Consider the following 12,086-nt stretch of genomic DNA (forward strand, 5'->3'; position numbering starts at 1 on the left):
GTGGTCCCATTCTACTCTGCCGAAACTTAGCGGTTATTTATTTCTGTGAATTCTATAAATAACTCTGTATATTTCCAGCTCCAACCAGCCAAAGATCACCGGTCCCCTAGCCATGTATCCTCCAGCAGACGACAACTACGGCACCGACTCGTGCTCCATCATAGCGCTGGGCAGCCCCGACGCGCCGCCTGTAGTGGTGGTAGCAACGTGCTCCGCTGCGCTGTACCACTGCCTCCTGCTGCCCCACGTGAGTGGTTCTAGTNCTATGTGTATTCCCAGCTCCAAACAGCTTAAGATCATCGGACCACTAGCCATGTATCCTCCAGCAGACGACAACTACGGCACCGACTCGTGCTCCATCATAGCGCTGGGCAGCCCCGACGTGATTCCAAGATTACCGTCAAGCTGTGAATAATTTTCGTACTAGTACCAAATTCTCCATAAAAATTGTTTGCAAAACGGCTTATTTAACGTTTTGCCGACGCAAAAAAAGGCGAAGCCGAAGGCCAAGCGATAGATAAAATCCCAAGTATCGCCATAGATTAATTTTTAATGCATAAAGAAGCACTAGAGCGCTGTGACAAATAAAATGGCGAGGTCGAAGGCAATTTCATTAATTACCACAGATTACAATTAAAACATCAAAAAAGCACAAGAGCCCTGTCTGTGTCCTGCCCCGTGTAATTTTTGCGAGACCGAAGACTGCCCTTCGAATGCGAGGCAGTAGGCTAAACGCCGCGTAGGGCGAAGCCCGAAGCAGCCAGTGTCGCAGTCTTGACTTTTGTAGTCCGCTAGCGGGTGACGAAAGCTAGTCAACAACAACAACAAATAATTTATTGAATTTAAAACACACATTAACATTTACACTTGTATACCTTAACTAATACAGAAACAAAAAACAAACGGTGAACATTTTTGCTGACTACCGTCAACACCGACAATATCACTCGTGCGTCCATTCAACGGAGCAGCGGTCGGGCGTCATAGAAAAACGAGCGTTAATAGTAGTGCTGAACGGGTAATGATGGCATGTGTCGGTGCCGACGGCCAGCATTGACCACTAAAACTAGGGACTTTTTTTAGGTGACATTAAGTGGTACACAATATACTAGTACCTAAACTAGGCCGAGCCTGTATTATAGTCAATACCTTTAAAATTGCTTTTATTATTCCAGCCCACCGAGCGAGACGAAGGCGACAGTCACGCTCTCTACGTGATAGAAGCAGTAGAGCTGAACATGGTGCTGACGGGCGACGCCGAATTGGAGTACTCGTACCCTGTGCACTTGTACCCGGTGAGCATGTGTACCCTTCCAGCCTGTACTCTGTGCACTTGTACCCGATGAGCATGTGTACCCCGTGCACTTGTTCCCGGTGAGGATTTGTAACCTTCCAGCCACCGACAGACGAAAGCGACAGTCACGCTCTCTATGTGACAAGAGCAGTAGAGCTGAACATGGTGCTGACGGCCGACGCCGAGCTACAGTACNTTCTAGTGGCCGTGTCTTTATAGCCACTGTAATGGCCTTCTCCCCCCAGCCACTACACGACTCTACAGTGGCGCTAACAGCCCCGACGCGCCGCCTGTAGCCACGTGCTCGACTGCGCTGTACCACTGCCTCCTGCTGCCTCATGTGAGTGAATGTGTATTTTCAGCTCCAACCAGCTTAAGATCACCGATCCCTTAGCTATGTACCCTCCAGCAGACGACAACTACGGCACCGACTCGTGCTCCATCATAGCGCTGGGGAGCCCCGACGCACCGCCTGTAGTGGTGGTGGCCACGTGCTCGGCTGCCTTGTACCACTGCCTCCTGCTGCCCCACGTGAGTGGCTCTAGTGGCCGTGTCTTTATAGCCACTGTAATGGCCTTGTTCCTTCAGCTACTACATGACTCTACAGTGGCGCTAACAGCCCCGACGCGTCGCCTGTAGCCACGTGCTCTGCTGCGCTCTATCACTGCCTCCTGCTGCCCCACGTGAGTGGTTCTAGTGGCCGTGTCCCTATAGCCACTGTAGTGGCCTTCTCCCCCCAGCCACTATACGACTCTACAGTGGCGCTAACAGCCCCGACGCGCCACCTGTAGCCACGTGCTCCGCTGCGCTGTACCACTGTCTGCTGCTGCCCCACGTGAGTGCTATGTGTATTCCCAGCTCTAAACAGCTGAAGATCACCGGTTCCTTAGCTATGTATCCTCCAGCAGACGACAATTACGGCACCGACTCGTGCTCCATCATAGCGCTGGGCAGCCCCGACGCGCCGCCTGTAGTGGCGGTAGCTACCTGCTCCGCTGCCTTGTACCACTGCCTTCTGCTACCCCACGTGAGTGGTTCTAGTGGCCGTGTCTTTATAGCCACTTGTGGCCTTCTCCCAGCCTTCTCCCAGAAACAAAAAACAAACGGTGAACATTTTTGCTGACTACCGTCAACACCGACAATATCACTCGTACGTCCATTCAAGGTCGGGCGTCATAGAAAAACGAGCGTTAATAGTAGTGCTGAACGGGTAATGATGGCATGTGTCGGTGCCGACGGCCAGCATTGACCACTAAAACTAGGGACTTTTTTTAGGTGACATTAAGTGGTACACAATATAGTACCTAATCTAGGCCGAGCCTGTATTATAGTCAATACCTTTAATATTGCTTTTATTATTCCAGCCCACCGAGCGAGACGAAGGCGACAGTCACGCTCTCTACGTGATAGAAGCAGTAGAGCTGAACATGGTGCTGACGGGCGACGCCGAATTGGAGTACTCGTACCCTGTGCACTTGTACCCGGTGAGCATGTGTACCCTTCCAGCCTGTACTCTGTGCACTTGTACCCGATGAGCATGTGTACCCCGTGCACTTGTCCCCGGTGAGGATTTGTAACCTTCCAGCCACCGACAGACGAAAGCGACAGTCACGCTCTCTATGTGACAAGAGCAGTAGAGCTGAACATGGTGCTGACGGCCGACGCCGAGCTACAGTACTAGGGCATGCAAAAACCGAGCGGTTTAGAAAAACCGGTTTTTTCGGTTTTTATTTTTAAAAACCGAACTAAACCGGTTTTTTCGGGTTTTTCGGGTTTTTTGGGGCGACTGTTTGTAAGTAAATAAAAATGCTGCAAATTATAATAAAAATCATTTTATTTCTTTTATATTCTAGTTTGACAAGATTTTGTTTTATTTCCTCAAATTCGTGTGTGGGCGACTATTTATGTGTAATAATGGTGGATTATTAACCATTGAGTGTTCGTGAACGTCCATGGGTGTGGGCAAGTGAAGCAAAACAGTGCATCGTGATTCTTCTGGTTCTCTCAAGTTGTCCATAGGAGGTCTCAGTAAAGCACCACAACTTTACTGAGACTCAAAGGGTGGGAAAGGGTATCATCTATCATCCTTCATTATATCATTACTTGATCTCATTTTGTAACTCGTATCACTTATATACTGGAAAATGGCACAAATCAAGTCGACCTCGACGTGTATTGCCAACATCATCAANACATGTCTTTTTCCTTACTTCTTCACATCAGCCGGAATATCTTTTTAAATACTGGTGTGATTTAAATGAATTTGGTATCAATTTAAAGTTAAAAGTTTAATCTTTAAAATGGTGCTACTTTTTTTGTTACTAACAAATTGGTTAGTACACAAGATCGCGTGGAAACAACTTCATGTAAGTGATTCCATACTTTTGCTCGCAAGTGTAGCTTTAGCTAGAAGATACATGGTACTTTAGTTCAATCAATACCATAGTCATAGACTATAACTCTACTCATTCACATTGCATTACAATAATTGTTTTTATTGATATGACTAAAGAAGCATGTTCTTGTATGAGTTATTAAATTATCTAAAATCGTAGAAGAAAAACCGAAATAACCGAAAAACCCGGTTTTATAACTGACAAAAACCGAGTTCTAAATTGTGTCGGTTATCCGGTTTTTCGGTTATCCGGTTAACCGGTTTGCATGCCCTATACAGTACTCGTAGCCTGTGCACTTGTACCCGGTGAGCATGTGTGCCCTTCAAGCCTGTACCCTGTGCACTTGTACCCGGTGAGCATGTGTACCCTTCCAGCTTGTACCCTCTATACTTGTACCCGGTGAGCATGTGTCCCCTTCCAGCCTGTTCCCTATGCACTTGTACCCGATGAGCATGTGTACCCTTCCAGCCTGTATCCTATGCACTTGTACCCGGTGAGGAAGCGTGCCCTTCCAGCTGCCGACAGACGCACTTGTACCCGGTGAGCATGTGTACCCTTCCAGCTTGTACCCTATGCACTTGTACCCGGTGAGGAAGCGTGCCCTTCCAGCTGCCGACAGACGCACTTGTACCCGGTGAGCATGTGTATTGTGTACCCTTCCAGCTTGTACCCTATGCACTTGTACCCGGTAAGCATGTGTACCCTTCCAGCCTGTACCCTGTGCACTTGTACCCGATCAGCATGTGTACCCTTCCAGCCTGTACCCTGTACACTTGTACCCGGTGAAGATGTGTCCCTTCCAGCCGCCGACAGGCGAAGCTACGACCGCATGAGAGAGGCGCAGACCGCTACCAACCGACCAATCTGAAAATCATTTGGAGAGACCTGTATTGATAAAGGCATACCAACAATACGAGTACTGTGACATATTGCACAAACAACTTGAATCAGAAAGATTTCAGTTTCAATGATCTAACAACAAAAGCTAAATGTCTTAATGTTATACCTAATAACGTTTCTTCTCAGCACTTGCCATAATATGTTTGTCTCGAAGCGCTGGTAGGGCCTAAAAGATGTAGAGTGCCCCATAAGGGCTACCTTTTTTTTATTTACTTACTATATTTTGACGTTCATAAGTGCCACTTGTGGTCTAAATTAAATAAATATTTTTGATTTTTATTTTGAACTAGCTGACCCGGCGAACTTTGTTCCGCCTTAATGGCAATAAATAAGCAGACTTTTTTTTAATTTCGAACGGGATAAAAAGTATCCTATGTCCTTCTCCTGGCTCTAAACTACCTCCCGGACAATTTTCAGATAAATCGGTTCAGCCGTTCTTGAGTTATAAGCGAAGTAACTAACACGACTTTCTTTTATATATATAGATGTTTTGTCATTTATTTTCCAGTGCACAAACAACGTATACGCGTGCATCCACGCGGCGGGCGTGCACACAATCTCGCTGCCTATCATGGACAGCCTGAAGGATTACGCTCAGGCTAATGAAGGTGATAAATTGATATCCTCATCATCACAGCCATAATCCTAAAAATAAAATAATAAATTGATAACTTAATTATTATTACTGACGGGATTGGTACCATGTACCTTAATTTTGAGTTCACAACTTTTTACCGTAGAACAACTGAGTTGCGAGACTTGGTTTTTTTGACAAGTATTGTTTTTGATGGGATCTCATTTCTTTTTGTATTTTGTAGACAGCAGTTATGTATCTAAAAAACTGGACCGATATTGAAAAATTTTACTCGACTTGGCGGTTGCACTACCGTGCCCCCAAATATTTCAGTTTTTCCTTGATTCATATACACCAAATACTACTTATATTCCAAATTTGAAGCTTCTAGGTCTGCTTGAAGTGCCTTAGAGTTTTGATGATCGGTGAGTCAGTCAGTGAGTGACAAAATTAAGAAACTTTGACCCGTTATAATTCTTAAACTACTAGTTCAAATTGAATGATATTTGAAATATACCGTGTCTTTACAATGCCTGCATGGTTACTGAAAATTCAGTCTTCTAGTTTTATCCACAACGAAGTTACAGGCGGTCGAAAATGGCCTGAATTGCTTCGAGAAAAGGATGGTACGGCCGTGCCGCTTTTTTGCTCGACTTGGTGGATGACAGACCAGACAGTTTTGACAATTCCAACTCCTTGCCAGACAGATTTTTTAGGATAACTGCCAAAGCCACGATGACCCAAACTTCATGATTCACCAACATTATATCCTATATTGGGAGCATACGCTGACAAACTTTCAGCTTTTATAAAATGACGTAGGTCTGGCGTTCACCAGCTCTTAGTCTAAAGGGATCCTTCACTTACGCGCTTCGCTATAAAGTCTATGATGTGATGTGAAACCAATAAAGAATTTCTATATTACAGAGGAATCCGAGACAGTTCTCTCCGCGCTATGCTCAAAGCCGAGTTCGGCGCGGCATCTGGTCTGCACTGTTGGCCCGCGCGGAGCCGTCAGTCCACCTTGCGGCCTCACGCTCAATACTTCACCGCTGCCGCTGCTCAATGTGCTGTGCTCTGACGGCCAGATGTTCGTCAGGTGGGAAACTAATCGGCGGCCATCTTAACGATCCTTATTGTCACGTGAGATTAATCCGCGGCCATCTTGTCATTCACCGAATATTTTTATAACTTTTATACCTAAAACTCACTCATACACACACACACACTCACCACTCACACAACACACACACCACTCACACCACACACACCACTCACACAACACACACACCACTCACTCACCACACACACTCACACACCACTTTTGTGTCAAAATTTTCGCTCAAAACTTCACCGCTACCGCTGTTCAATGTGTTGTGCTTTGACGGCCAGATGTTTGTCATTTGTTTACCATTTTATCAATCCTCAAATATTTTTGACTCTTTTGTACCTATGACGAAAATACATACATAATCCAGCACCGGCATTATTTTAGTATTTTATCTATGGAGTAAATATTCAAAAACGAACCGAAATTGGCACTTCTGTTACGTAATGAGGGCTATCGTTTTTATACTTAACAGTTGGCACCCCTGGCGATTGACAGGACCTTACTCTACAGTGGCGCCATCTTGATGAGTGCAAATGCGATAGTCCTCGTACCACTTTCGCGCTCACCAGTTGGTGCCACTGTCTTCGCTACTAGCAAGTGACAGGACCTTACTCTACAGTGGCGCTAACTGGTGAGCGCTAAAACGATAGCCCTCATTGAGAGTTTTTTTTCAGATGGTTGGAGCCATACATCGTAGAAGAGCATCTATACCAACACTTACAAACGAAGACCCCGTCGCTAGGTCGAGATGAATTCAACGCAATGCTGCACGAGGTAAATGCCAGTTTTCAAAAAATTTAGGCTGAGTTGCTCCACCTCAGTTTTTGTATGGAGTTTGACAGACGTTTGACGTTTGATATGTTAAAGTAAGATGTAAGATGTAATTTGTATTCTGTTGCTGTACGTAAATAAATAAATAAACCTATTCTTAGGCTGAATTGCACCATCTAACTTTGACCGTAACTATAAAAATAACCGGTATTTTTTGTATGCTGTTTGACAGATTTTTGACGTTTGTCAAAGTTAAAGTAAGATGGTGCAACCTAGCATTAGACTTGTGCCGTTTTCTGTGTCTGTTTGAGTGGTGTGCAATAAAGTATAATATTATTTCTAATTTCAGAGGCAAAAGATGACGTTCACCGCGATAATCCAAGAGATTCTGGCCAAAAACGTCTCTCAACCTGTCCTGAATATGGACAAATCTGAAGAACCGTCCCTGAAGGAAACTTTGGAGGTAAACCATCCCATCCCAACTAATATTATAAATGCGAAAGTAACTCTGTCTGTCTGTCTGTCTGTCTGTTACGCTTTCCCGCTTAAACCTCGCAACCGATTTTGATGAAATTTGGCATAGAGATAGTTTGAGTCCCGGGAAAGAACATAGGATAGTTTTTATCCCGGTTTTTGAAACAGGGACGCGCGCGATAAAGTTTTTCTGTGACAGACAAAATTCCACGCGGGCGAAGCCGCGGGCGGAAAGCTAGTACTTTATAAGTGCCACTTGTGGTCTAAACTGAATAAATATTTTTGATTTTGATTATTAAACCTACAAATTTTTTTGATGATGACGTTTTTTGCTACCCTACTGGAAATTACTACTGCCCTATAAAATTTTACTCTGGCTACGGCCCTAGGGTATATTTTGGGTCTAATAAAATACCCATCAGAAATGAGGAGATCAGCAGGAGAACCAAAGTAACTGACATAGCTCGCAGAATTGCTAAAATCAAGTGGCAGTGGGCGGGGCATATAGCTCGTAGAGACGATGGCCGTTGGGACAGGAAAGTTCTCGAGTGGCGACCACGGGCTGGAAGACGTAGCGTGGGCAGGCCTCCTACTAGGTGGACCGACGATCTGGTAAAGGTCGCGAGAAGAACCTGGATGCCGGCAGCGTAGGACCGGTCGTTATGGAAAGCCTTGGGGGAGGCTTATGCCCGTTTTCACCATCAATCCCTAATTTTTAAGTGACCCCTATGGTAACATAACAGGAATTTAGTTTTCATAGATCACTTCAAAATTAAGGATTGATAATGAAAACGGGGATTAGGCTGTTAAAGAATTAAAGATAATATGATGCATGCATTTTACTTTTTCAGTTCTTAACCCAAGTGACGATGAAACTCCGCGGCGAGTACATAGCGAAGCAACAGCGCGCGTATGACGTCATCGTGAAGAAGATGAAGGCACTTGCTAACTTGAGCGCACAGCACGAGAACTGGACTGAAGATCTGAAGGTGAGTGGGAAGCACAGATATGGATTAGAGTAGATACAGCAAGTTGATCGTCAAAGCGTGCCATTCCGATATGTCCAAATGGACATACATGGTCGAGTGATGTTCATGTAATCCGATTACAACAATCGGTTACGATGATTTTATTTATTTTATTTATTTATTTATTAGGTATATAGGGGAGACCTAGGAGAGTTGTGACAATTTTTACTTTAGGGGCCATATCTCGGTAAAAAAACATTCCACAGCTATGAATCATACAAATTAATGAAGCGCCGTTCCTTCTGTTTTCAAAACAATCACCAAAGTTAACTAAAGTATTAGGGTTTTTAAGAAAATCACCAAATTCTTAGATCACTCCCTCTGTCACAACTCTCCTAGCACCGAGGTAAGTTGTGACAGGTTCCGAGGTGAGTTGTGACAGCATTGTATTTCATCTATTAGATATAAAAATACTATTATACTCAATCAAATATGATTTTTTAGCAAAAAAGTACTTTAATCATCCCTTAGTACTAATTAACACAAATAGCTTTTATCTGTGTTATAGGATGTCGTTACACAGATTGAGCCACATTTCTCCAGCTTTCATTTTTCTCCCACGACACTAGTAAATCTAGATTTTATTTTTAACTAATAATAGTCACTTAATATAATTATTTCTTCCTCTTCTGTAAAAATAAAATAGTCGCGGTGGTATAATCCATAGACGGAGCTTCGCCTTCTTGGTTTGCTTGATAAAAGCCTCTTTCTTCTTAATATATCTTGACAAGTTTAGATTGTAAGAGGTCGCAGCATATTATCTTAAACTTTAACTCTTTAACCTAATCACTTCATAAGCCACGTCCTAGATTTCGGCTCTAGCAAGCAGTTCCTTTATATGGCTTTCATGTATAGTTATTAGGCATTCTGAATCAAAACAGTAACAGCATGCAATTATACAAATTATGAACTTACTAAAAAACATCTGAAAACATCGTGGAAATGGCCCATCAGAAAAATTAAGTAAGCTAGGAGAGTTGTGACAGCCTGTCACAACTCTCCTAGGTGTTTAAAATGACGACTTGGTTCGAATAATAATTTTTATTTTCTATACACGCTGCGCACACAAAAGACCAGTGCTACATTTCGAGACCTGAATAACCATGCAACTTGAGAAAAAATAACAGAACAGTGCACATATACTAAAACATGATATAAATTGAAATAAAATTTTGAAGAAAAACTTACTTTTCGCATTTTTTTGTACACAGACGTCATATTTACGTAACCGTACCTCTAGCGCCACCCGCAGGTACTTAGTCAAGAAGATCGTCTTAAAAGCGACAAACAAGCGTTTTTACCAGCTTCCTAACTATATTAAGTAAGGAGAAATCGTCCTTGTCACAACTCACCTCTGTCACAACTCTCCTAGGTCTCCCCTACTACAGTTGACAATCGAGTTTTGTTAGTAGATACTTAAGTACACATGGTTAGTAGTTAAGAGCTAGATTTTACGAGGATAGTAGTACGAACACGGTAGAAAGAAGAAATTATTTGCGGATTGAGAATTGTAATTAANTTATTTTCTCTAACTCGAGATTATTCTGTAACATAGTTTCAAAAGGTAATATGTGTTCGCGATTCGTTGAAGGAATCAATTTGAAAACTGACGAACCTTTTCATTCCGTGACTGTACCTTAATTTTGAGTTTCCGATATTTCGGCGCTGTTGCAAGCGCCATGGTCACGGATTAACTGAGAACTTGCGGGTCAGTAATAATAATTATGTTAGTGTCCATGAAAGTTTAAAACATTAAATTGATATCTTATTTTAACGCTAGTGATTTGTTCGACGATTTCTCGGCGAGATGAGAATGATGAGATCCGTAAGTTTAATGAGATTTGAGATGAGAACTTTACGTTATTTTAAAAGGACTGGTGATCGTTCACAGAAAAATACTAATACTGTTTTTTGAGAAATACTGCGGAGTGGAGTGTAAAAGTGCTTTATAAAGTCTACTTGCATAAATAAATGAGTTTTAATGAAATGCTGACTATAATTGTCTTTGACACGGAACAAGTAGACTAAGAGCTGGTGATGGTGAACGCCAGACCTANATGTCATATTAAATTAAAACTATTTTTTAAACATATTTAACAAAAATTTTTTCTAACTAATTTTTTAACATATTTAAGTCAAGTTATACGTTTTTCTAAATGTTCACTATTAAAAACCAAAAAACATTTCATTCTTAAATAATCAAACATCGGAAATCAATCACCGGTAATTTTTTGGGTATACATAGCACCGTTGCTCTAGAAGAGATGCCCACCGCCCTCTAGCGAGAGGAAAAAACCACTGAAGAACACTGATGATAAAATGACTACGACTTAGGTTGTACACCCTTGACATGAATTTTAAATTTTACTGTCTTTAAATCATAATTGTCATTTTTATGAATAAAGATATTATGAAGAAAAATTGGGTGCATTTTTTTATATCATTTTTTCGAAAACTTATCGATACATCTATGTGAACCGTACGAAACATACCCATCACTAGTCACATTCGTTTGACAGCCGTCATTCTAATCAAGCTATATTGGATAGACTATAAATGTATGGAAGAAGGAACATTGAATTTTTGGATAGATCCAGTATATTCTGTAACCTATTATTGATACCATTGGATAGAGCTCTTAGAATCAGTAACTAGTTTTTTGTTATCTTGTTTAGTTTAGAAATAATCGAGTGAGATCACTTATCGTTTCCACCCTGTATATCACTATGATAGCTTCAAACCTACACAGTGTCAGCTCAAAACTCCGCCACAAGAGTGGCGTTGTCAGTAGCCTTCATTAAAGTTTCATACATGCAGTTGTTTGGGCACGCAGGGCATGATATCAAGTGCTTCGTCGACTGGGGAACAAAACTATGATCGCTTATGGCACCATGTAATACCTTAACACATCACTATAGTACAATTTCATTCGGTCCGCGCGCGCGTTCACTCTTCCATTCACTGTGACGGCCGGCACGTTAACTCCAATTTCAATGTAATATTATTGTCTAAAGTACAATAAATTCTCAAAACTAAAGAATGTATTTAATTAATTGGTTTTTATTTTATTTATTTATCTTTATTAAAGAAACATATAGCCTTGTTTGACACTGCAGCTTAAAATTAAGCGGGTTATACATTGGCCTTTAAAGTTTCTAAAGCTAGGTTGTACAGTCAAAGTTGAAAAGGAGACAGATGTGTAGCATAATTTATGCATGCAAAAAAAAATATTAACATTAAAACATTATAAAAAATTAACATGGATACGCTAAAGGTCAAGTAGATTGAAGGAGACGGCGAAACTTCACACACAATGCGTTCAAGGTTTGTGTGAACACCTTAACTATAGCGTATTTCGAGGACGATATCAACGCCTGCGCAACATGTCAACACAGTGCTACAAACGCAAAGTTGTGTGATACCAAGTCCCGTAATAGTGAGAATTTTATAAAAAATGCAATATGCAAGTTTAAAATATTAAAGCATCACAGTTTGAAAGTGGTTTCATTACAAAAATACATGATGTAAAATTAAACAA

General features: G+C 41.9%; 1 protein-coding gene across 1 annotated transcript in view; it reads left to right on the top strand.

The window, feature by feature from the left end:
* Positions 1-12,086, top strand: part of mbo (Nuclear pore complex protein Nup88) — a 56,323-nt gene that overhangs the window by 31,916 nt on the left and 12,321 nt on the right. Inside the window, exons 5-15 of the mRNA XM_028311336.1 lie at positions 79-247; positions 1,176-1,295; positions 1,397-1,485; positions 1,657-1,825; positions 2,163-2,321; positions 2,659-2,778; positions 5,099-5,198; positions 6,092-6,263; positions 6,950-7,049; positions 7,396-7,509; positions 8,372-8,509. Of these exons, the coding sequence (XP_028167137.1) occupies positions 79-247; positions 1,176-1,295; positions 1,397-1,485; positions 1,657-1,825; positions 2,163-2,321; positions 2,659-2,778; positions 5,099-5,198; positions 6,092-6,263; positions 6,950-7,049; positions 7,396-7,509; positions 8,372-8,509 (1,450 nt within the window). The remainder of the gene's footprint in view (positions 1-78; positions 248-1,175; positions 1,296-1,396; positions 1,486-1,656; positions 1,826-2,162; positions 2,322-2,658; positions 2,779-5,098; positions 5,199-6,091; positions 6,264-6,949; positions 7,050-7,395; positions 7,510-8,371; positions 8,510-12,086) is intronic.

Source organism: Ostrinia furnacalis, unplaced genomic scaffold, assembly GCF_004193835.3.
Source record: "Ostrinia furnacalis isolate ACB-3 unplaced genomic scaffold, ASM419383v2 OfSCF0219, whole genome shotgun sequence".
Lineage (NCBI taxonomy): Eukaryota > Metazoa > Arthropoda > Insecta > Lepidoptera > Crambidae > Ostrinia > Ostrinia furnacalis.